General features: G+C 38.2%; 1 protein-coding gene across 12 annotated transcripts in view; it reads right to left on the minus strand.

Annotated features, from left to right (window-relative positions):
• The window catches only part of slc44a5b (solute carrier family 44 member 5b), a 40,543-nt gene extending 18,340 nt beyond the window's left edge, over window positions 1–22,203 (minus strand). For 3 of the 12 annotated variants that reach the window (XM_077222918.1, XM_077222921.1, XM_077222922.1), the window contains exons 1-3: window positions 21,991–22,195; window positions 10,518–10,566; window positions 1,571–1,644 (exon numbers count right to left, since the gene is read on the minus strand). In XM_077222918.1, coding sequence (XP_077079033.1) covers window positions 1,571–1,644; window positions 10,518–10,566; window positions 21,991–22,027 — 160 coding nt within the window. In that variant the 5' untranslated portion in view covers window positions 22,028–22,195. Of the gene's footprint in view, window positions 1–1,570; window positions 1,645–10,517; window positions 10,567–10,973; window positions 11,273–21,990 lie in introns of those variants that run through there. The other 9 variants (XM_077222917.1, XM_077222920.1, XM_077222925.1 and 6 more) reach the window with 7 other exon arrangements.
• Between the last annotated feature and the right edge of the window lie 5,240 nt (window positions 22,204–27,443).

A 27,443-nucleotide genomic window follows, 5' to 3' on the forward strand; every position in this document is an offset into this window, starting at 1 on the left:
TTTAACATGAGCGATTCAAATCCGCAGTGAATCGAAAACACTGCAGCTCTGTGGAGAATGATTGAGCCCAATGATTTAATTCTCTCCACTTAAGTCTGCATGGAAAAGTGAATCTGAGCTTCAGGGGTCATGGAATGTCACCTCAAGTCTAAAAGGGTCACATGAGATGTCAGTGCACTTCAAAGGGCAACAGAAAAGTCAGTCGTATTAATTTAGCCTAGTCCGGATTAAACCAATAAGACATCAGAGAGGAGTGGAATGAGATCAGTGTGACAAAGAAAATGCACTGGGAGAAACAGCAAACACTCCACGGACACAATATGTACGGACTAAAGAATTAGTATCATAATTTGAATGAAAATTAACCTCAATTTCCGAATGTTTTGCTATTTGGTTTGTCCCATTTACTATAACCACAGCAGCAGCAGTCAAGCTGCTTGAAGCTTTCCTGCAAAGCTACCTGAAAAACTTGTGTGCAAGTGTACCTGGACAAAAACTGTTTTACACGCAAAGGGTGGTCACAACAAACATTGATTTCATTTCATTAATAGAAGTTAATTGATAAATAAAATCTATTTATGACATTAATTTTGAAAGCATCCTCAATGTACAGCATTTTTACATAAGTGCCTAAAACTTTTCACAGTACTGTAGCTTTGCAGGAAGGTTTCTTCAAGCATCTTGGAGACGTTGGCACGGTTCTTCTAGATTTAGTCTGTCTCAGTTTTTCCTGATTTTTCATGTAATCCCAGATGGACTCGATGGTGGTGAGATCAGATCTCTGGTGGATCATACCGACTGTTGTCAGACTCCTTGTGCGTACAAAAATATATATAAAGTACTGTGCAAAAGTCTTAGAAACGTTATTATTTTCACCAAAAAGATGGTTTTAAGCCAGTTATTTATATCTTTTGCTGCAGTGTGCCAGTAAAAAATATCAGTTTACATTATTTTACACATATATGCGTATAAAATTGTTTTAATAAAAAAATTAATTTTATTCCTGTGATGGCTAATGCTAAAGTTTAAGCAGCCATTACTCCAGTTTTCAGTGTCACATGATCCTATTCCAAAATTCTACAAAAACCTAAAACCTGTTTTAAAATTAGACGTTGCATCCCAGATTTTCAATGCAAACTTTTGGGCGGCACTGAATATATATAAATATATATATAACCCCAGCGGCATGTTTCCAAAACAGACAGATCCAACAGTCAGCAAGCTGTGAGTCTCCCAGAAACAGCACAAGAGAAGAGCCTCTGACAGTTTTAACCGCAGATTCCACATTTAAACCATGAATGATGCACACAAACAAATGTCACAGTGAATGAATGGGTTCATGTGAGTCCTCTTGCTTTTTTTGAGAATGGACTAAATGACTGTCCTTAAAAAACAGACAGCCACATACGGTGAGGGGAGTGTAGCTGAACATAATGACACCACATCACAGGCTGCTGTTTAGGACTGGCGCTCCCCCGCCGCTTCTATTTGGCTGCTTAATAGCGCTGGATTCATGAGTCGCATTACGCAACCCTCTCTGCTGAAGCGCACGTTAATGAGTGTAACTCACCCACTGTTCCCAGAACGATGTAACCGAGGATGACGATGACAAAGATCACACAGCAAAGCACGTCTGTGCAGCCCCTGCAGTGGGAATGTGAGAAAGAGAGAATGTGAGGGAGAGAATGAGAGCAGTGAATGAATAAAATCACAGTATATTTACATTCATACTAGCATTTCAATAATTATTTTAATAAGTTAATGAATTATGTACAATTAATCATATGTTGGTCAATAAAACTCTTATAAATATTATGAACCCTCAAAAAAATAACTATATAAACACAGAGCACATACTGTATTGTTACACACTGTTTTGCCCATGCTGACTGTAACGCCAACAGAACAGACTTCTGACCCATTTTTGAGTGCCAACCAACTAATTGAAAAAACTGGTCTATATAGCAGCTTTGCAGACTGAGAAAAGGAGGCTAAGGTCACAGCAGGGCAACTAAAAGATTAACAGATGTGCTAAATCCCCATTCGCATATCATCCATCCTAAATAGTATGCAATTAATGTAATGTAAAGTAGTGCACAGGGCTGCTAATGTTAACAAAAAATTAATAAAAATATGTTTTCTGTTAACTGAAATAAAATATAATTAGATGAAAAAGTTAAACTTACAAAAACGTGTTTTTATAGAATACTGCAGGATTTATTCGAAATGATTTATCCATGCACATTCTGATGACATGGTGGGACAACCTCTCTTTCATGAAACCACCGCAATAGTAAACCACAACAATCCGATAAATTCCCGATGGACAAAATGAAGTCCCATTCTACATTTTTTCTTGTTTAAGATGTTTCACTCAGCTATACATAACAATAGGGAAGAAAAGACCATCACAACTTCCTTGTCAAGCCAACTTTAATTAATATTGAATTTGGTACACCTTATTTTGATGGTCCCTTTTGAACATTCTGTCGACTATAAGTAACTACATGTTAACTAACTCTCATTAGATTATTAGTAGACTTTCTGCTTAATATCCGATAACTCTTTATTGTGATGGTCCTTCAACAGACATTCTACTGACTATAAGTAACTTTGCAAATACATGTCAACTTATTCCAACCCTAACGCTACCAGTCTACTAATACTCTACTAACACTCTAATGAGAGTTAGTAGGCATGTAAGGTGGAACGTTACTTATAGTCAACAGAATGTGTTAAAGAGACCATCCAAATAAAGTGAAACTGTGAATTTTAAGCTAATGAGTTAGCTAGATGCTAATATAAGCAATATGCTACAAGGAAGTCTGTAGAACTAAGAACTAAGTGTTGTAGTAGTTCTGACTCCACTAAACCAAATCCTACAAACTCACAGTAATGTGGAGGACAGTAGAAATGAGTGACTTGTCTGATGTGTAAACTACAAATCCACAGTTCCATCAGTGTCGTCTGTAAAAGTGTTCATTGAGGTATATTTATATCCTGCTCAACACAGACGGGAAGTGGGTGGTTGCGCCAGGCCACTTTCACACAAAGGTGAGGATTTGACGTGTTACTGGGAGTAAGTGACATTTAATGTAATGCAGCTTGAGTGATATTTTTGGTGATATTTTGTTAATGGACTTATGGAAATTTGACCAACTAAAAAACAGGAGAAAAGCTTAGTCACAGAAAAAGTTACACAAATAATACCCAACATTACCCAAATGATGTAATTTTTGTTTTATAAGTCTACGCAAAACTCTTTTTCATATAATGAAAGGTCATTATGACCAGTCAACTTAAAAATGACAACAACAAAAAAACACCATAAATGTAGCTCATATGACTATATTATCACAATATTGCAAGTCATATGATAACTTTGTGTGAGGAACAGACCGAACATTAATCATGCCTTCCACTGAGCTGCTGTGACCACACCGAGTCAATAACATGTGTCGAACGAATCATTTTGAGGTTGATTGAAAAGGACAAATAGAAAAGAATTCGAATCGAACTGATCCGGTTCTTAATGATCCAGTCACAGCAGTCCTGTGCACTGGAGGAGAAGATTTTCAAATGTTCCTCACACAAAACTATTCACCATTTTACTTTTTTAGGTATTATCTTTCATGTAGGTTTATGAATGCTTGCGTCAATGTTAATCAAACAACAAAACACAGCTTTAACAAAAATCTATTTACCGTACAGTGAAAACTGTATACAGCCAACAACGTTATTTCACACATTTTACATTTCTGTTAGACCATACTTTATTTGTTATTTTGCTCAACTGTATTTGTCTATGCTTGTACTTATGTTTTTATTTTATTTTATTTTATTACTGACTGTTCACTTGTCTTTTATAATGTTTGAACCTCATTAGTCAGGCTAGTAGTTTTTGGTGTGGTATCGAAGAAGTACTGAAAGTTTTCCTTATGCAATAAATGGAAAGCAAAGTTACATCTTTTCCACCCCTTTTTTTTCCCGCCGATCCGAAAAGTTTTCCGATCCGCGACTAAAAAAACGGAATATGATCTGATTCTGAACCATGAGTGTTGTGATCTGTTGAACCCCTATTTTGAATACAGTGCAAGAGTCATAGGGACTTTTATGGCGTTTTTGTAAGGCAGGCAAGGCAAGGCAAGTTTATTTATATAGCACATTTCATACACAATGGTAATTCAAAGTGCTTTACATAGAAGAAATTAAAATAATCAAAAGAAATCAGAATAATTAAAACAGTTTAGAATAAAAGATAAAATACAGAAATCAGAATAATTAAAACATAAAATAAAATACAGTGCAAACAGTCGGACGAACAGTGGCACAGTGCTCATTCAGTAAATGCACAGTTAAACAGAAGTGTTTTGAGTCTGGATTTGAATGTGACTACTGTAGGAGCACATCTGATCTCTTCTGGAAGCTGGTTCCAGCTGCGGCTGGCATAGTAGCTAAAAGCAGACTCGCCATGCTTAGAGTGAACCCTTGGTATTTCTAGCCGATGTGATCCTAATGATCTGAGTGATCTGTTGGGTTTATATTCAGTGAGCATATCTGCAATGTATTGAGGTCCTAGGCCATTGAATGATTTATATACCAGTAATAATACTTTAAAATCAATCCTAAATGTAACTGGCAGCCAGTGTAAAGACCTGAGGACTGGTGTGATGTGTTCATATTTTCTGGTTCTGCTCAGAATCCTAGCAGCAGCGTTCTGTATGAGCTGTAACTGTCTTATAGTCTTTTTGGGAAGGCCAGTGAGAAGTCCATTACAATAATCCACCCTACTGGTGATGAAAGCATGCACAAGTTTTTCTAAGTCTTGACTGGAAACAAAGCATCTAATTCTTGCAATATTTTTCAGGTGATAATATGCTGATTTAGTTATTGCTTTGACATGACTACTGAAACTAAGATCTGACTCCAGAGACACACCCAGATTCCTGACTTGATTTTTAGTTGTTTGACCCCTAGACTGAAGGTATGCGTTCACCTTGAGAACTTCATCTTTGTTTCCAAACGCAATGACTTCAGTTTTGTCTTTGTTTAACTGAAGAAAGTTTTGGCACATCCAATTGTTTACTTCATCAATGCATTGGCAAAGGGAGTCAATGGGGCTGTAATCGTTAGGCGATAGGGCTAAGTAGAGCTGTGTGTCGTCTGCATAGCTATGGTAAGCGATTTGGTTCTTTCTCATTATTTGGCTCATTGGGAGCATGTACAGGTTGAATAGGAGTGGCGCAAGAATTGAGCCTTGAGGGACTCCGCATGTCATGGATGTCCACTCAGACTTATGGTCTCCTATACTCACATAATAACCTCTGCCTCCTAAGTATGACCTGAACCATTTTAGGACTATCCCAGAAAGCCCGACCCAGTTTTCCAGCCTGTCAAGAAGTATTTTGTGATCGACAGTGTCAAATGCAGCACTGAGGTCGAGTAGTACCAGCACTGATAATTTGCCTGTATCAGTATTTAAGCGAATATCATTTATTATCTTTATGAGCGCGGTCTCTGTACTGTGGTGCGGTCGGAAACCAGATTGAAAATGGTCAAAGTATCCATTCGAGCTTAAGAATTTGTTCAGCTGATTGAAGACAACTTTTTCAATGATCTTGCCTATGAAAGGAAGATTTGAGATCGGTCTATAGTTGTTTAATATGGTCTTATCCAGATTGCTCTTTTTCAGGAGGGGCTTGACAACTGCAGTTTTCAGGGAGGTCGGAAAACTCCCAGAGAGAAGTGAGGCATTTACCACTTCTAGGAGATCTGCTTCTAAGCTGTGTAACACATTTTTGAAAAAAGATGTGGGAAGTGCATCAAGGGCGCAGGTTGATGTTTTTAGTTGCTGTACGGTTTCTTCCAAAATTTTGCCATCAATTTCTTCGAAATCAGACATAGTGGCTACTTTCTCGTCCTGTTGTCTGATCTGCCTGACCCCAGCGCAACTCAAGGATGAGCTGATCACCTTTCTGATATTATTGATTTTCTCAGAGAAGAAAGAAGCAAACTCACTGCACTTTCTCACTGAGAGCATTTCACTGGGAATCTGGCTTGGGGGGTTTGTCAGTCTCTCTACAGTAGCAAAAAGAGTGCGCGTGTTGTTTATATTGCTGTTTATAATATTCGAGAAAAAAGTCTGTCTAGCTTTGCTTAGTTCCTTATTGAAAGCATGGATGCTGTCTTTGTAGATGTTATAATGGACTACAAGTTTTGTCTTCCGCCACATGCGCTCTGCTTTTCTGCATTGTCTTTTCATATTTTGCACTGCTGTTGAGTTTCTCCAAGGTGCTTTTTGTCTGCCACTCTTCTTCCTGACTTTCACAGGAGCAATATCATCAATTACACTCTTAACTTTTGAGTTAAAAGAATCAAGGAGAAAATCAACAGAGTCAGCAGATATGCTTGGTGTTAAAGATATAGCCTTCATAAATAGTACACTAGTGTTCTCATTTAAGCATCTCTTCTTGACAGACACAGATCTAGCTTCAATGGCAGGAGAGATCAATATATCAAAGAAAATACAAAAATGATCAGACAGTGCTACATCCTTAATAACAATTGATGAAATGTTTAGACCCTTACTGATAAGTAAATCTAGAGTGTGTCCACGATTATGTGTGGCTCCATGTACATGCTGAGTCAGATCAAAAGTTTTTAAAACAGTTTTGATTTCTTTTGCCATATTGTTTTCTGCATTATCTATGTGAATGTTAAAATCTCCAGCAATGGCAAAGCAGTCAAACTCTGAGGAAATAGAACTTAACAGTTCTGTTAAGTTCTCAGCAAAAGCTGGAGAGTATTTAGGAGGCCTGTAAACAATGATAAGTAAAATGCGTGGAGCACCTTTTAACACAATACCCAGATATTCGAAAGACGGGTAATTCCCAAATGATATTTGCTTACATTGATAGACATCTTTATAAAGAGCAGCTAAACCTCCGCCTCTTCTGACAGCTCTGCAGACACTCATAAAAGTAAAGTTAGGAGGGGCTGTTTCATTGAGGACTGTTGCACTGCAACTTTCTTCTAGCCAAGTTTCATTTAGCAACATGAAATCCAGGTTGTATGTGGTTATTAAGTCATTGACTAAAAGTGATTTATTTTTAAGTGAGCGGATGTTTAAAAGTGCTAACTTAACAGTCTTACTTTTTGTCCCCACAGCAATCTTGGTATGTCGTGTAATAGGCACCAGATTAGATGGGTTTGCTGTACGGCTTTTGAAGGCCTTAGACTTTCTATCATGTAATTGAACAGCAATAGAAAAAGATACAGGCACACTGGGTTCCCGCTTGTTCTGTAAACATTTGAGAAAGTTATTGTTATCATAGCGGGGACCCGACACATATCACTGAGAGCTGGTATCAGTTGTTTTTGGTTCACCTCGAGCCGCCGGAGGAGGGTGTGGGCCCTGGCGCTGTGGCAGAGGCCGAAGAGCTCTCACAGGAGGAGGGGGAGGGCGAGCTGGGCCCGTAGGCTTTGGTGGTTGTGGGGCCTGGCGTTTTTTGGTTGGTATCTGGGGGCTCGCAGCAAAAGAGTGGGATAGTCTAGTTCCAGCATGCACCAGTTGTTCCATTTTCTCTGAGAAGCACAGAAGTGGAGATGCTGGAGAGAGTGATAATGTTTCCAGTGAGAGTGATTTTTGCTCTGGTGTTATTGGAGGCTGTAATATGCTGTCCTGGTTTCCCTGGCTGTTTTCCAGAAAGTCGTCCTTGGGTGCTGTATATTGGAGCAGTGCTGGTATGTCACAGTCTGTCTGTGGTGAGCTCTGTGGGCAGGGCTCAGCTGAGATTGTGTCCGTGAGCAGAGGTTGTTGTGGCTGAGTGGTGTTATCACTGTCCTTGTGTGATGTGTCAACCGCATGTCCATTCAGGGGCTGAAGTGAAATCCTGTGGTCATTCATACTGTATCCAGGTGTGTGTGTGCCATTCAGGTTGAGTGGATTGGCACACATTGCAGAAGGATGACGGAGGGAGAAGTAGATATTGTCCTTTAGCACTCTTGAACCAAGTTTGTTTGGGTGGTGGCCATTCTGTTGAAACAGTTGCCTCTGACTCCAGAAAAGATTGAAGTTGTCAATAAAGTTCACTCCTTTTATATTGCAGGTTTTTTGCAGCCATGTATTAAGCCCAAGCAACCGTGAAAACCTGTTTGTTCCTCTTGCTGGGAGTGGTCCACTGATGAATGTTTGAACTTTCAGTCTTTTAAGTGTTTCAAAAAGTTCATTGAAATCCTTTTTAATAAGTTCCGACTGCTCTTTATGAATATCATTCTTCCCCACATGAATGATGAGTCGATTTGCAGTCTTATGTTTCATCAGAATGTTCTGAAGTTCCCTGTTTACATCAGATGTTGTTGCTTGTGGAAGGCAGCACGTTGTTGTATCCCTGCTATTAATGTTTCTGATTACGGAGTCGCCCACTATCAGAGTCCTGGGCCCGGCTGCGCTCTGAGCTGAGTGCCGCTGTCTGCTCGACCTTGAGCCCCAGTTAGCATCAGTGTTAGCTACTGGCTGATTCTGTCTGTGTGTGATCACATTCATCAAATTTGGGGATTCCTCATTCATTAATACTTCAAATCTGTTCTCAAGATGTATAGGCGGTGGTAGGAGACCAGTGTTTGCAGTCCTTGTCAGAGCCGTATCTGGGGTAGAGGATGCTACTGCAGTAATATGTGATGCTCGTGACAATCTGATGTCTCGAGTGCCTTTGGGTCTCGCACCCTGTTTGTGCCATCGATTAGTAAAACGATCGGCTTGTTTCTCTACACTCAGTATGGCCTGTCGAGAAGCACTAGATTCATGGGACTCACCGGCTGTATGCTGAGGACGTCCATGACGAAGCTCTGTTGTGTGTTCCGTCTGGTTTGGTGGTCCCGCAATTAACTTTGTTTCAAGAATTGCAATCCTTTGTAAAAGTCTGTGGCAGTTGGAGCAGCAAGTAGATTCCAGAGGAGGCATTTTCTTATCCTTATGAATGTAGGCAGTTTTGTTTTCTCTTCCCCGGAATGTAAGCTTTCAGTGGGAGGCTGGTTGAATAAAATAATTCTGCTTTTTTTTGTAGTAATCCAAACGTTTGAGCACTGTGCTGATTTGCTGAAGTTAAAATTAGGTGATAAAAGGAGATAAAATATAGAAATATAAAAGCGATAGAGCAAAGCGCGGAGCAGTAAGCGAGAGCGTCCGAACAGTAGCTGAGCAGGAAGTGTAGCTAGATACGTGATCACTAAACTGCTGTTGTATAGAATAATCGGTGTAAAAAAAAAAAAGAAAGATGTTCTCCTTTTGTGCTTCATGGGAAAAAAGTCAACAAAAAAAGTCTACTAAGTCTCTTGGTTTATCAAACCATAAACAAATTAACCTAATAATAAAAATAAACAACTTTATCATGTTATTACTGAGCCACTACGATAAACAACTGGGTCAGCTGTGACATGGAATGCACCACATCTGATCACAGCAAACATAGCACAGCAAAGCTCCACATGCTGTACCAACCCAACAGAGCTTAAGCGTTTTACATCAGTCAACCCTTATTAGCAGTACAGGCCATGCAAATATGCACTAAGCACAGGAAAACCCCATTAGAAACATGCTGAGCTGCACAATTTGTATTGAGAGCAACAAAAATAAAATGAAACCCATGCCTTGTTGTCCAACAATAGCAGAATGACATCACAATCTGCTGAATCGTATTTAGCATGCAAGTTATTTATGCATAGCAACCCAAGACATTGATTTCTCTGCTCCGGTGGGGTGAAAGCGTTTCTAACCACTATCACTGCTGAACTAACCATTGATCCACCAGCAGCTCTGGATTAGAGCAAGAAACAGGCCAGCGGAGCGACAGGTCCATGAATGAAGTCAATATTTTTTTTTATCAATAACAGGCACGTGCAAATCAGGGATAGAGAAAAGGACAACATTTTTAGGGTGTGCATGTGTGTTTCTGACCTAGCTGTGGTTTTGAGGGCATTATTTCTGCTAAATATTTAGAAGTTAGCTAAATATGAAAAAGAAATATGAAAAAAAAACTCCTTTGTAGAGGTCTTAAAAGTAAAAATGATTCATAAAAAAGACTAAATAATGGCTTTATTCACTTCTATAAATACCAAAACTATTTTAGGGTTACTTTTGATGTTCGGTTGTAAGCTTATGGTTGGAAGTCAATAATAGGAAGTATATATAAGAAGTGAATACGAAGAGACCATTTAGATATGCAAGCATTTGTTGTATGTATAAAACTGTTAGTGGTTGTTCTTATATTGTTCATTAAGGGAAAAAATAAATAAATAAAATTTTATATTTTAATATATAAATATATATATATTAAAATATAACATTTTAAATGAATATATATATATATATATATATATTAAATAAAATACCAATACTGAAAAATAGTAAGTATACGTGTACATGAAGTGACATGAAGTGATAAATGCTCAAATAGCCTTGTGTGCTCAGCCTCAAATAAAATCCAAAAAGCATAAAAAAGAAGCAAGATTTACTCTACCTATTGTGAACGGGTCCTGTGAATGTGGGGTCAAATTTGTGTGGCTCCCCTGTAACACAAGAGCAAGGTGTCAAAATCACATTTAAATGGTGAAAATAATGATTGCAAACCTCAAGCACCCCAAAAGCCTTTAATCTTTTTGCTATTCTCATCAGGAATCTTGAACCATAGGCTTATGAGAAGGTCAAAGAGCAAACAAACCAACTGATATCAGAACAAGCCAACATTGAAACAACGTAAAACAATGCTCATCTTGTCACCACCCTGTTCATAAAGAAAAAAAAAGCACTCGATCAAGTAGCCAAGGACTGAACAGCCCCACAATGCCTTAGGAGTGCCATAACAAAGCACAGGCAAACAAAAGCATGTGCCTGCCACAGTTTGAAACACAGCAGATGCCGCTAATTTGTAGACAAAGCATTTACCTTCGTCAAAGTATTTGCAATAAGTTCCTACCCAATTCTGCTTTGTAGTATCCTCCTTTTGGTCCAGTCATGTTCACTGTTCTCTGAGCGAAGACACTGTGTTTATATAATGTTACTGTGTGCGTGTCACTTCCTATGAGGGCTGAAGCGGTATCTTCTCATCTTTTTTTGCGATCGGTTAATCATTACACACTAAGCTGTGTTTGCGAGAAGAGGTGGAGGAGAAATCAGGCTGGTGGGCGTTTGCGTCGCTTCCATCTGCCTCTATCTCACACTATCCACTCTCTACTCCTTCACTCATTCCTTATCCTCTCTCTCTCTCTCGCGCACGCTCACAAAGGAAACAGCACTGGTGTCTCGCGGCTCAGATTGGTAGCATGATGCATCCACTGACACACCAAACACAATGAGACAACAGCATGGCAGCCACCTGCTCAAAGCTTTGCACACACACAGACTCAAAGTGGAGCTTGTACATCGCCAAACATACCATCACATCTGTTCGGTGGAATTACGAACACAATTAATTAATAAAATGAATAGACTAAAGCAGGTTTTGACAGCACAGAACAAACATGTAGGTCTACTAGTATCTGTGCCAGTATAACGGACCAAGCTGAGTGTACAGACGTCAGGCGTCACATATGATAATAGATGCCTAGGTAGCCCGAGTTGGGGGATCAGGCAATGATGCCATCCTGCAAGACAAAAAACAAACAAACAGTCTTAGCTGGTTTAAACTGGTCTTCAGCTGATCTGAAAAGTCTCAAAAACCCTCTAAAACCAGCCAAAAGGCCAGCCTAACCAGGCTGGAAAAACCAGCTAAGACCGGCAAACCAGATTGGTTTAAGCAGTTTTTGATTGGTTAAAATTGTATGATGCCACGATGTCATGTATGATGACATGTTTATGAAGGCATTAGTAGGCCTTAGTAGAGGGAAAGACATACTAGCAATCATTTTCATAATTGATTACTCTTGAGTCTGGGCAATTTATTTAGTAAATTGGATAAACAAATAGTATTTCATCTGTTTTATTCCATGATTGTGTAAATGGAAGTTTATTTATGATGGTATGCTATACACTGTGTGGAAAAAGATTAATAACGAAATATTAAATACACAAATTACATATATATTTTCCCGCTATCAACATGTATTTTTGATTATTATGCTTAAAATTTTGTTTTTCTTTCTAAAATAGCCAAATTGACCAAGTCAGTATTCAATTATTGAATATTTCTCTTCATGAATAGTTCCATCAAATTTTATTGAATATTTATTTACAAGTCCTGCTGAGTTTCAGTCAAAGGCATGAGATATTCTCTATTTGGAATTCCCAAATTCCCAAAACACTGACACCACCAAAAGGTTAATTAGTAAAATGCATAAATATTTTCATACTCGATAACAAAAAAAACAACAATGCAATAAAACAACTGAAAATAACCATGCTGACTTTATCAGTATAAAAAATATTGAATATTTCTCTTAATTTTCCTTACAGACATGAATGGGTAACTATGTGACCGAGATTTGTCCTGCCCACAAGTGGGTGGGACTCACTGTATTCATTATCACTAGACAAACATTTCAAAGGGGCTTCTGATTGGCTTAGTCTGTGGCAATCTATCTGTGGCAAAATAGCAGCTCTATTAACACTTCTCAGAGAAACCACAGAAGATCTTTCACATTCACACAACAACCACCATTTGCAAAAACATTCTGGACCTCTTGACCTTGACAAAGGAGAAGAAAGTACAACGCACACCAGATTTTGGATGAGCTCCAATAAGCAGTAGTCAGCTCAACTTTTCAGTCTCTATTATCAGGGCTGAACTACATCCTGAGCTGTTAACAATGTGAATTTAAGGAATGTCCACTCCTTCCAAACTACTGACTTAGGGCTGGGGCGATATGACTAAACTCTTAAATCACAATAGGAGTCTTTTTTTTTTTTCATGACAACGTTATCATGATATATCCAGTTATCTGTTATCCAGTAATTTTTGCTGGAAATTAAGTTTGTTATAAAAACTAATACAAGCCTTCCTCAATGTACAGTAAAAAGGTAGATTTTTGAAGACAAATAAACAAAAATAATCTAATTACAAGCAATAGGACAAATAAATACATTAAAAAATTTAAATAAAGTGTGCCTTTTCAGTTTAGGTATAAGAGAAGTAAAAAAACTAAAAAAAACAAGAAATCAAATGTAAAAGAACACAAAGTTAATTAATGCAGTGAAGACAGTGCAGTATAATTTAACTTTTAAGAGCAATTAACCACGAAAAGGAACTGTTTAGCACCTTTGTGAGCACACAGAAAAACATCTGTGAGAACACCGTGCGAGTACCACATTAAATTCTCTCATGTTTTACTGTGCTTGGGAAAAATTATAGTAAATATTCGCTTGAATGTTTAAAATGAAAAGGCTTCAAAATGATGACACACACCTGATTTGATCCCAACCTTTTCCCTTTACTTCAGACAGGACCGACTGTGTTTACATGAATACCTGCCAAGACAGGCATTTTGACTAACTCGGTGTGTAATTGACCGTTTAAACACAATAAACTGCGAAAAGGAACTCAATTCAGTATTTACACGCTGTCTGACAGATAGCTTTTTGTGTGCACACTTCGGGTGTGAGTGCACAGAAACAGTCTGTCAGAAAAGTGTGTGATTGCCGAACTGAGTTCTCTTTCGTGTTTCACTGCGCCTGAATTGTTTAAATACTTGAATGTTTAAAATGACTAAGCTTAAAATCAGAATCAGACTGAACTTGATTGCCAAGTGTGCTTGCCCAAACAAGAAATTTACCTTGGTATTGAAGCTTCCAAAACACACCTATAAATATAACAAGACATAATAACATTTACGAATAACACTTATAAAAAAAGTATAAAGACAAAGATAGGTTTAGCCAGAATAAACATTTACAGATAATGAACATATTTACAGTATTATGACTAAAGAGAGTGATGGACAAAAGAGAGACCAAAAGAGACAATGAGAAAGATAAAGAGATATAAAGACTACAGGCAGACCTGAGAGAAAGAAAGATGAACAGAGAGACAGAGACAGAGAGAGAGAAATTGGTAAGACACACTGGTCTGGTCATGCAGCAGTGGACAAACAGGCCAGGACATCAGGAAAATGCCCCTGAGGTATTATGGGAAAAAACAATGTCAGCACTGCTTGCCCTTTCACATGCTTATAGGGTGTCCCGTTTGACTTTAGGTTTCAGAAGTTTGAACGCTCTCAATATATGCCCCTCAAATACAAGACAATTAAATGTCTCAAATATGGATAGATACAGCTAATTTTGGACAAAAGCTCTCTTCTAATTTTCCTCATAATTTATGGAAAAAGTGTGTCATTACGATAAGTAGAGAATAAATGAAAGCTTTCTACAAAATGTCAGCTCAAATAACTAAACGACAGATTTATTGGTCTTGTCTAACTGCTGAATACATTACAACAACAACCACCACCAAATCCTTCAAGCAGTTACAATGTGGTTCAACTGACTCCAATTGACTGTAACAAGAAGAATGGCAATAAACTTTACTCGGCTAACAGGCCGTCCCCTGAGACACATCTCACATCACAGCAGGCCCAGACAGCGATCAACAGCTTATCCCCACTTTTCCGTCTCATTTATAATCGGCCCGACATTTAACAGACTGAATGTTTCGGCAGTTTGCATGGCATAATTTTATTAGCTGAACTGTGGCTAAGGTACAGCTGGTGTCAATCCTTCCCAGGTAAACTAAATTACCACCAAGCGAGACAGGTACAGACAGTGACACTAATTTCAACAATGACTCCTCAATCGCAAACATCCTTCCATGCTGAGAAATTAAGATTGACGTATATATTTAAACTTTCAGTTTAAACAGTGTAATTTCATATATATATATATATATATATATATATATATATATATATATATACAGTCCCCCCCCAAAAGTATTGGAACGGTAAGGCAAATTCCTTTGTTTTTGATGTTCACTGAAGACATTTGGGTTTAAGATCAAAAGATGAGTATGAGACAAGAGTTCAGAATTTCAGCTTTTATTTCCTGGTCTCCACATCTAGATGTTTTAAACAACTCACGACATACCACCCTTTGTTTGAACCCACCCATTTCTCAAGTGAGCAAAAGTATTGGAACATGTGACTGACAGATGTTTCTTGTTGCCCAGGTGTTGCCTTTTAGGTAGATTATACAAACATTAAATGGCTCTGCATGACTAGTCTAAGTTTTCATCATGGGTTCAAACCTATAAACACTGCATTTCCTGTTAAAAAGGATAAACCAAGATAAAGAGCTGTCTATGGGAGAAAAGCAAGCCATCGTCAAGCTGAGAAAAGAAGGAAAATCGACCAGAGCCATTGGACAAACATTGGGCATAGCAAGCACATCAATTTGGAATGTCCTGAAAAAGAAAGAAACTACTGGTGTACTGAGTAACAGATGTCGAACAGGTCGGCCAAGGAAAACAACAGTAGTTGATGACAGAAATATTGTGAGAGCTGTGAAGAAATCCCCCAAAACATCAGTAAGTGACATCACCAACGACCTCCACAGTGCAGGGGTGAAGGTATCACAATCCACTGTTTGAAGAAGACTCATAGAGCAGAAAAATAAAGGCCACACCACAAGATGCAAACCACTCATCAGCAGTAAGAATCGGAAGGCCAGATTGAAATTTGCAAAGTAGTACAGAGATGAGCCGCAAAAGTTCTGGAACACAATCTTATGGACTGATGAGACCAAGATTAATCTCTGCCAAAGTGTGGAGAAAGAAAGGAACTGCTTATGATCCGAAGCATACAAGCTCATCTGTGAAGCATGGTGGAGGCAATGTCATGGCTTGGCTGCTTATGGGACAGGCTCATTAATATTTATTGATGATGTAACTGATGATGGTTATTTTGTAGAATTCAGCAGAATGAATTCAGAAGTGTACAGAAACATTTTGTCTGCCAATTTACGGAGAAATGCATTGAAACTAATCGGGAGGAAGTTTATCATGCAGCAGGACATTGACCCAAAGGACACTGGCAACAAAACAAAGGACTTCATCAGGGGAAAAAAGTGGAAGGTTTTAGACTGGCCAAGTCAATCACCTGACCTTAACCCAATAGAGCATGCATTTCTTAAGAGGAGACTGAAGAGAGAAACACCCAGAAACAAACAAGAACTGAAAGAAGCTGTGGTAAAAGCCTGGAATAGCATCACAAATCAAGAATGCAACAGTTTGGTGATGTCGATGGGTCGTAGGCTTAAGGCAGTTATTGCAAGCAAGGGTTATGCCACCAAATATTAAATATTGTTTACTTTAAGATTATTTGTTCCAATACTTTTGCTCACTTGAAAAATGGGTGGGCTCAAATAAAGGGTGGTATGTCGTGAGTTGTTTAACACATCTAGATGTGGATACCAGGAAATAAAAGCTGAAATTCTGAACTCTTGTCTCATACTCATCTTTTGATCTTAAACCCAAATGTCTTCAGTGAACATCAAAAATAAAGGAATTTGCCTTACCGTTCCAATACTTTTGGAGGGGACTGTAAATGTGAATTGAATATACACAAACATTCATAAATTATACATTTCCTTGTTCCAGTTAAAAGCCTGTACAGCTAGATCCACTTCTTGGAATCACATTTCCCAAAACATTAATTTATCTTGTTTTACCCTCTCTTCCACTTGTTTATAGCTGAAATGAGAATTCACTCTTTAGAAAGCACAATCCAAATTTTTGGCTTCAGATATAGCAGGGTACAGTAAATCCTTCATTGAATCAGTGAAGTCTCTGGAAGTCTCATCTCTCTTTCTATATCTCTTCCTCTCATCCTCTACTTGCACTAAGATTTTTTTTCCATGCACACACATGAGTCCACACACTGAGAGCAGTGTTTTGCGTGCCTTGCTGCATAACACAAGCCTCTTTCAGTGTTTCTCCATAAGGAACAGCCTGGGAAGGCGTGCAGGTGCAGACAGTGAGTTTGGTCGAATGGAAACTCTGTGTGGTTACGTTTTCCTCTTCCTGCCAGAACATGGAGTTCCCACCCCATGGCATTAAGTCACAAACAAGTCCCTTACATATGCTGCATCTCAATCACAACCTTAAAATGAATCGGCTGAAAATGGCCAGTTTAAAATAATGAACAAACTGCTATAAATTAAACGCATAAATGGATTAATAATTAACTACATTTTTAACATTATGTGCAAATGTTAAACATAAATCTAGGTTAAACAGATGAGTGGTTGATCAATAATGCAAAGGTCATTAAATCTGTAAAATTATATAATTTCAGTGTGCTGTGTTTGCTGTCATTAAATCCGTAAAAATACTGAATAATACATTTTAGTCATATTAATATTATTTAATGGTCAAGCTATTTTATACGACACTTATTGTTATCTCTGATCTGTGGGTACTACAAAATACTTATAAAATATTTTCTCTGACCCAAGCTTAACTTGTTGAACGTATGTCATCACAGAAACCGAGTGACAGACACGCAAACCTTCAGGGACAGATGGACAGGCGAAGATCCTGAAGAGAGTGACAGACAGAGCAGATTGGTGACGTGAGACTCCCCTTCCTTTGGAATTGTGTTTTGCTGATACATGCCGGTTATCACTGGCCTATTCTCAAATAAGAGGATTGAAGTTTAAACACTTTACTTTTCATGTGGCTGCTTCATTACTATGTCTAATCAAATTTATCAGCAAACCGTTTTTTCAAACAGAGACAGCACTTCAGCTGGTTCTACTCTGATCATTCATTGTGTGATGATAATACCAACACTTGATATGCTTAGTTACATTTCAATGTAATCGGAGGTAATTCTGGCACCTTTATGTAAAACGACAAGTACTAAAGTTGAAAGTCACGTGGCTGTTTGTTAATTGGGCAAAATGCCTCAAAAGTGCATTCAAATGTCACATGTAGATGTTGTGCTGTTGCTCAGTCCCTATCACAAAGTACATGTAATGCATATATGCAAATGCAAATATGACTCCTGGATACTGTCTGAAATGTGATTCATGCCTTTACAACCAGAGGCATGGGGTGGGCGATACGACCAAAGTCTTATATCATATATTTTGTATATGATATCATATCATCATATTTTGTTTTCATGATATCAATATCACTATATACCGGTAGTTATTTATGCTTAAAAAAGTTATAATATAAAAAATGTAAACCTTTGAAATTTCATAATTCTCATCACTAATTTCAATATCACAAAACCCCTAATACTAGCCTTAAGCCTTTTGAAAACAAGAAAACAGTGATAAAATAAGAACAGAGGAACTAATTAAGCAATAGGACAAATCCAGAATAGAACAAAGACACAACTGAAATTGAAATTACTTAAATGTACAAAAAACACTGCATAATCTTCACTGTGCACTTTAAAATAAATGTATTCTTAATAAACTTGCAAAAGTGATTCAGTCAAGAGCAGTGAGAGATTTTCTCTTTGTCTTTTGTTGTTTGATTAACATTAATGACACAGATAGCAGCAGGATTATTAGGCTGCGGACACTTTAAGAACGAATACACAGATCCAATATACTGCTACACGTGTGTTTTCTTTCTCAACCGTTTACATTAATTTAAAACATAAATGACCTTGTTTACGACATTACTCGCAAAGACAGGAATTGACACATAAGTGTGTGTATTTGACCGTTCAAGCCCAATTAGGTGGCAAAAATATTGGCTGTATAATTGTATAATTCATGAAACCACTTTCATTTCAGCTTTATAGCAGCCCTACAGAAGACAATAGTGTTATTTAGTTCAGCTCACTTTAATTCAATGTTGTTTCAATTCCATTCAGTAACTGTGTCAATGCTGCAAAATTAATCAATTATGAAACAAGTTCACAGTACGAGTGCAAATGTAAAACAGAAATCCAGAACCGACAGACAAGTGATTTACTCACTCTCATGTCTTTCTAATCCTGCATAACTTTCTATCTTCTATAGAAAGAAAATAAATTCTGAAGACTGATCATTCTTTCCATGAAATTACAATAAATGGGGCTTTCAAGCTTCAAAAAGGGCACAAAATCACCATAAAAGTGGTCTATATACTTTGTGCACTTTATTTCAAGTGTTTTGAAGCCTTACTATAGTGAAAAAGATTGGACTGACATGAATGAGCGATTTCCGCCGTTGTCATTTCTGGATCAAGACCTAGAGAAGATGCATTTTGTAGCCTTTCATAGAGGTCCAGACTTTCATTTAGGTTCCATTAGCGGAACCTATACAACTTCCTAGTAATTTATAAAGGCACTTGAAAGGGAGATGACACCCATTTTGAGCCATTCATCCCTTAGCGTGGAGCTTCAGTATAATTTGTCATTGTTAATGTCCCGGGCGCACAGTAGAGAGCTCATTCTGAACTCTATGGTGGACTGTGGCATGTGCCACTGAGAGCTGCTTTGAACGACAGGCAGCGGACATGAGAGAGAATCTTCTGTGTTAAACTATTGAGAGATAACAAGAGACTATCTAGTCCCTCATAAATGCACTGACTGTCCTCTCTATTAGCTACATAATTGCAGGCATCTTTAATGTACCTCTCGTAGCAACCTCTGAAGCAGGAATATAATTTGCTTTCGGTCCTTAAAGGAAGATCGTCCTGCTGAGGAACGGTTGATAAGATCCTTCCACATCCAGAGGGAGGCTTTTTAAAATGTACATCCGCATTGGGCCAGGAACCCAATGCAATTCCGTTTCTCTACTTCTTACTAGGATCTTGAACGATACATTTGCTCAGTCGTATTAAACCAGAATTATCTATCGACAGCAAAATATTAAGTATAAAGGGTTTATTGTGACAGGGTGTCTGAACACCCATACTATATCCAGCTATGGCAAGTGGGAATTATGACTTAAAGTGTTAATTCACTCAAAAAAGAAAATTCTGTAATTAATTACTCACCCTTATGTTGTTCCAAACCCGCACCACTTTTGTTCATCTTTGGAACACAAATGAAGATATTTTAAATCAAATCTGAGCGATTTCTGTCCCTCCATTGACAGTTATGCAACTACCACTTTGATGCTTCAAAAAGTTAATAAAAGAGATAGTAAAACTAATCCATATGAATTCAGTGGTAAACAGCTCAATTCATATGGATTAGTTTTACGATCTCTTATGCTCTTTATGAACTTTTTGAAGCATCAAAGTGTCAGTTGCGTAGTGATCAATGGAGGGACAGAAATCACTCAGATTTCATTAAAAATATGTTCATTTGTGTTCTGAAGATTAATTAAAGTCTTACGGGTTTGGAACAACTATTTATTTTGATTTGGATCTCTCTCCACAGACTACTTCCCAATTCTAGCTGACAAAAGTTGTGATTGAGAAGTGGCTCGTGGGAACTTAACAATACATGTGGCAAAGGCCAAAGAGCATGACCCTGCCCAAGCGAGTAAAAGAAACAGCTGCTCCCTGCACAATTTACGTGACAAAGAAAACTTCGTTCTTTGACACTTCAACAGCACTGCCATGGTGAGGCATCCAGGCTTTAAAAATAGAGTTTAAAATGCTGTAGCTACATCACATGATAATAATTACAACTCTATTTGGATGGTTATGGTGAGTGGGTGTGTAGGCGTACCAGATGCATCCTTTTGGCACGATTATGTGTTATAATTAGATAGACTGCCTCTGAAAAATATTTAGCGCAGTAGTGTTTAATGGCGGGGGGGGGGGGGGGGCGGGGTACTTATAAGTGCTCTGCTCAAGCTCATGGGGGATTGCGAATGACTGGTTTACAGAACAATGTGAAAGGTCTGTGATGAGTCATGACTGTGGAGGAATGTAAAGTAAATCTGACTGACTCCAGACCGACTATTCTCAAAGAGTTTTGGTTTTAATTTTGCTGGCTTTTAAAGATCTGTATACTAGTGGTTTTGAACTGCCTACTTGAAGCTTCATGAAGCATGAAATGTGTTTACTAACTGCTGCCACTTTGGTTGTTTTTCTCTGTCACATAACAAACAGATTAATATTTGTGTATAACACATTTTTGGATTCAGCCTAAAGAAATGATTAGCAACGACTACAAACAGTGATTTCAGCAATTTTATCACAACTTTATTTTTCAGGTCATGAATGATAAAATAAAATGACAGGCAATCAGAATCTAGCCAACTTTAAAGAGCTGGAGCTTTTAAAGCAGCAAAATAACTGGTCATGTGATGGCAACATGGCAGCGGTCATAAATAAATTGCAATATTGAGTGAATCTTCAAAAAACTCTTTAAAAAGATAGCACACATACGTCTGGAAGATGTCTGTTAAGATCAATTCATCTAGAAAGCATCTGCTGTTTACTAACATCTCAGAGACATCTTTAAGATGTCAGTTTTACATACATTCTAAATCAAAAACATCTTAAAGACATTTTCTAAACGTCTATTTGACATCTGACAGGAAACATCAAAAATATGTCTTCCAGATGTAAACAAGCACATAAAATAGATGTCTCCGTGATGTACGTGTGCTATTAAACTTCAATAAATACCAAACAGTTATTTTAAGGGCTGTCCACATTATGTACTATACGAGTACCTTAATATGAGGACTCACACAGAAAAAAAGACACAAAAAAAACATCTCAATATGGCAAAACCTGCGGAGTTAACACCATACCCGTTTTCTATTATGCCAATTCTTGCTCTTATTGCATTGGTTACTTTCCAATTAACTTCTATGACGTAACAATTAAATCCACTCGAATTCAGAATCCGAATCTGCGTTTTATCTGCACACGTCATCCAGTTTTGCAAAAACAAAGTAACTCAGATCAGAATGAAAACATATCAGTGTAGCTTTTGTGCTGTGTAGGTTCTTAAAATATTAACTGCGAAAGAAAACAGCCGAACATTAAAATAAAGAATCGAGTTGACACCAGCACCGCTTGTTCAGTTCCCTTTGTCACTGGTCTCACAGCAAAAACTTGATTTAAACCGATTCACAGACTGCTGCTCTCTTACCATAGTATGAAGGAGGAATTGCACTTTTCCTTGCCATTGCACCTCCGACGAGCAGTCCTCGCGTGTCTTTTGTTTATGTGATTGCATATGAAGCTGTGAACGTGAATAGCGTCTCTAGCACTAGTCGTCAACATATATAACGCTAATCTGTGATTTGCTGGGCCACGCAACGCCGCGTCACTGTGTTTACAGCGCCATCAGCAGTGAGACAATGCGCACGCAGAGGCGGTCTATTGTATGAGTGACGCCTCAACTGTCCAATCGCTGAGTGCCATCGTTTCCCAAAAGCCAATCGAACCTCAGGAGGCAGGACATATCGTAACACTGGTGAGAAAATAGAGACATTTCTCACTCAGACAGGCACGGGAAAACACTTCAGCGACTACATGAGAACAAAGTAAATCAGCTGAAAACAATGTACCAGTGTTTTGAAAGTCCCCTGTGCTGCTCGACACAAGAAAGTATTCTGTGAGTATTTAAGTACAGTATGGCCTTGTTGTGGCAACCACAATGATTGGTGACCATATAATATAAATCATGTAGTAAAGGTCACAAAAGTTTCAGGGTTTGGTTGCATTGTTCCATCCTAAAAAAACAACTACATTTATACAAGAACCAAAATTTATGTAGACTAACTGTTTGATTATATTACGATATACATAATTTTAATATATCAAATCTGTCAAAAATCAAATAAAACGGAAAAAATGAATCAACCACAAGCTGTGGAAATCCATTGTATTAAGTTATTTCACCACCTGATGGCAGTAATGTGTTGTGATAGATGCCAATGTAAATTGATGAAGTGCAGTCCTCATAGTAATGCAGTGAAATTACTAAATTATTAAAGGTTTGTTAAAATCCAGTTCTTAACAGAATCCAACTTTTTCTTTTTTGACTCTTACTGTGAATATCTCAATTCTTAGTAATGCTAAATTTACAAAGATAAATACACATGCAAATGCAATGTATTCTTTCAGAAACCCTTTGACTAGACAATCAAAAATCAATGAAGACTCCAGTAACTGGTCTAATAAGCAATAATGATCTTTTATTTTCTTGCAAATGGGAGCAGCAGCAACTAATTGATCCTGAAAGTCTGCAGGACAAAATGATTAAGGTACTATAATGACCAATAGAACTATAAAGTATATTGTCTCTAATTTAATTGAAATCTTATTTTTTTCCGTTTTCTTTTGTGTCTAATGAGTCTGACAGGTAGATCTATATACCTGTTATCAGGGTCAAGATTACATGCAAAGAAACCATATAATTAATTAAATTAATTGCACAATGGTTTTATTTAATGAGTTTCCTTATTTCAAACGGTCAGTTTTACACAAAATGATTAGGATGACGAAGGTAATGCCTGAATTATTTTATGAATGCTGAGTGAATTTGTATTTGAATAAGGATGGCTTTGCATCTCACATATTGTAGGCTAACTTGTAAAGATGCTTACATGAGCCGCACTAAAATGCGTGAAGAACAACAAACTGATGCTCCTGCAAAGGTATTGCACTGTTTTGGTATTAATTGACTTGTGGTGTACACTCTCCTGGCACTTTTTTAGGTACACTTACACATTGCTATTACCGAGTTGGACCCCCTTTTGCCTTCAGACCTGCCTTACAAGGTGCTGGAAACATGTACAGGTACTGGTCCATACTTACATGATAGCATCACTCAGTTGCCGCAGATTTGTCGGCTGCACATCCATGATGCAAATCTTCCATTCAACCACATCCCAAAGGTGCTCTATTGGATTCCGATCTAGTGACTGTGGAGGCCATTTGAGTATAGTGAACTCATTGTCATGTCCAAGAAACCATGATTTGACCTTTGTGACATGGTGTGTTATCCAGCTAGAAGTAGCCTCAGAAGATGTGTACACTGTGATCTTAAAGGGATGGACATGGTCAGTGTAAGGCCTGCCCAATCGGTCCATCAACGGTTTCCAATAGAATGGGTGAAGGTTTTCTGCGCGTTTGGACTTTTCAGTATGGCAAAGTAGTTTAATTCCAAATAAACTTTTATCTGACTCCATTTTATCGCGACCTCGAATTTAGGTTGAACTGCCAATTGGATATTGACCATTTGTATAATAGTTTATCTAGACACTTGATAATTCTATTTAACTCTTTACTTTTATTGCACTCATTCATTCGGTTACCAGTGTCACTCAAGGTCTTGCGCCATCCGTTTAAAGCAGATCCCACGATCACAAACTTGCCAATCTTGGTCACTGGACAGAGATAATTGACTACTGTGTACTGTTCAGAGGGCCGCTTCCATGCTTGCTCTCTCTAAAAGTATTTTGTTTAGTCCCCATAGATGTGTATACATTTGAAGTAACTATCTCTAGACAGAGATCATGACAACTACTAGATATAATAATACACTTAGTTAGAGTAATATTACAATAAACAGAGAGGTAAGGCTCACCCTATTTAGGTTGGTCGAGCAACATTCTGTTGTCCTAAATGGAAATAGCCTTTCCTTATGGAAATTAGCCTTTACAGTCAAAGTAACCTGTGCCAGTGAACCAGTGCCAAGTGTTAGCCGGAACTCTAAAATCTCGGTTGGTGTGCCCTATGCTCCACTCAAAACTGGACTCTAGTACGTTACTAACTGGACGTAGATTTGCAGTAACAATGAATCCAACGTAATCTACTAGAGTTAATCAGAATAAGTCAGAATAAAATCAAATGTAACCATTTACTATTAGTCAGGCAAATGTGTCATGCCAATTACATAATCAATTCAAAACATCAAATGCTCTGAAATAAAGTGTAAAAGATGCATACCTGACCTCAGAAAAATACATAAAGCTGAGAGTTTGGAAGACACTCAGCATTACGGGCTGATCTGACTACAAACTGTTCCGTGAGCCTCATGCAACTTCTCTCTAAATACTCAGACCAAGACAGAACCTCTTTCAAATGGAAAAATGAGCAAACAATGGAAATCTGCATTAATCAAGCAAAAGTCAGGTAGGCTGTAGTGTTTAAACAATGATCAATTGGTACTAAGGGGCCCAAAATGTGCCGAGAAAATATAGATGTTGATGCATGTTGCTGTGGGCTCATCTTGAGTGATATTTTTTGCACTCAGGAAACTTACACTGCAATCACAATGCTCAAGATGACAGTGCAGTCATGCACGTTCAAGGCAGTTTCAAGGTAGATGCATGTAGCTTTACAAAAGCAAATATGGCTTAGAGTATGTATTAATATTACAGTATTTAGGCTTAATCATGCAGATATATCCTGTTTGATATTATTTGCAGTCTTTTAAAGATACAGGTTTATACTTCAATTTACTAGGAATAACATAAACATCAAACACTGAAAGTAAACACTGCTGAGCAACAAACTAAGAATAGACACCAAACGTTGTATGCTGTTGGTCTAGAATAAACGGACTGAAGATGCATGTGATGTCATTGGCACTGCAGGCACAGCTTGTTCAGATAAGAGCCAAAGCCAAAACAAGATGCAGCTCTTGGGAATAACTGACAAAAGAACACAATGGGAAAAAACATAGATCAGCAACATACAGTATGCCTCTTAACTTATGTAATATTTAAAATGGACAATTCTTGTTTTTTATGGAATATTGCATTATTTATTATACATACATTTTGTAAAATGCATTAAAATCAAGAATCTGTGATTTGTTAATTCTATTTAAACTTTTTTTAACTGACAAAAGCACAAAGAAAAGTTTTCCAATGTTTCACTGATCAACAAAATTGTATTTTGTAAATATGAACAAATTTTGATTTTGATGGCTGCAACACACCCCAAAAAAGTTGGGACAGAGACCAAATAAAAGTGAAAAGATTATCCAAATTAGATGATCCAACTCTTTTGAAACAGTCCACAATGAGCAGGTGAATTGGTAATAGTTGAGGCCTTGAGGTATTGTGTTTGGGTGTAAAAGTGCTTCTCAGTCTTTTTAAGCAAAGATGGGTCATGGCTCATCACTTTGTGCCAAATATCATGAGAGCATTGTCAAACAATTAAAAAAATCACATTTCTCAATGCAAGATTGTAAAGAATTTATGTCTTTTATCATCTTGCATACTGTACATAATATTGTCACAAGATTCAGGGAATCCAGAGAAATCTCAGTCTGTGTTGGGTAAGGCAGGAGACCTCTGTTGAATGTGCGTGACCTTTGAGCCCTCAGATGGCATTGCACAAGATACCATCATGCTACTCTGTTAGATACAGACACGTGCTCAGGAGTAATTTGGAAAACCGTTTTGACTGAACATAGTCTGACGCTGCATCAAGAAATGCCACTTGAATCTCTGTTACGCAACGAGAAAGCTTTACATCAGTTCTATGTGGAGATGCCGGCGAGTTCTCTGGGCCTGAGCTCATCTCAGATGGTCTAGAAGACAGTGGAAATGTGTGCTGTGGTCAGATGAGTCCATGTTTCAGCTTGTTTTTAGGAGAAAATGGACAGTCTCAGTTCTCAGTCCCAAAGATGGAAGGGGCCAAACAGACTTTCACCAGTGACAGGTGCAAAAGCAAACATCTGTGCTGGTATTGAGGTGCGTCATTGCAAACGGTATGGGTAACTTGCATTATTGTGAAGGTACCATTGACATGGAGGCATGTATTTGGATTGTACAGAGACATAAACTGCCATCAAGATGAATCTTTCCTGGGAAGCAAGACAATTCCAGGGCTCATTCTGCACATACTAAAACTGAGTGGTTTCTAGACACTCTGCACAATAGAAGGGATGTGCCTGCCTGTTTACTGTGGTGGAGGATGCGGCGGGCAATCATTCCGTGGTGACATCTCTGGCAAATCAACACACAAGGTAGTAAGCTTTTATTAATTGTTAGGGCTGTCTGACTGGAAGAGATTTTGAAGGAGAGCGGGAGAGCCTTCACTCCGATGAGGCGAGTGAAGGAGTAAGTAGCCTTCACTCCGATGAGGCGAGTGAAGGAGTAAGTTGTACTGCTGAGAGGATAAGAAGTCGCTGAGAGCGTCGTTAAGGGTAACAGCAGCAGACAGCGCAAGCGAAGCGTGCTCTGTGGGGGCCCCGCTGGCAATAATGGTGCAGCACCACCCCAGCAGAGTACGTCCCTGGACGGGAGGTCCAGTGGCACCGTAAACCTGCTCAATCTCTTCCATCTCAGATAGGGGATCCCCGAATTTAGTGAATCAGGCAGTTAGGGATACTAACAAAAATAGGGTTGTTTGCCAGGGATGCATCAGGAACGATCCCGAGAGAGAAAAAAAAAAGAAAAAAAAAATTTGTGACCCAAATTGGCATGGACCAGTATATGTAACTGTGATTTTGGAGTATACTCTGCAGTTTCATCACGGAGAAGCCAAGCTGTGTTGTTCAAAGATCGCCGCCTCCATTTCTGCAATGACTTCAGGTGAGTTTGAACTGTTATTAAGATATGGCAGACAAACTGAGTAACT

Source organism: Siphateles boraxobius, unplaced genomic scaffold (assembly GCF_051911475.1).
Source record: "Siphateles boraxobius isolate OS27281-9 unplaced genomic scaffold, OSU_SipBor_1 9, whole genome shotgun sequence".
NCBI classification, from domain to species: Eukaryota; Metazoa; Chordata; class Actinopteri; order Cypriniformes; family Leuciscidae; genus Siphateles; species Siphateles boraxobius.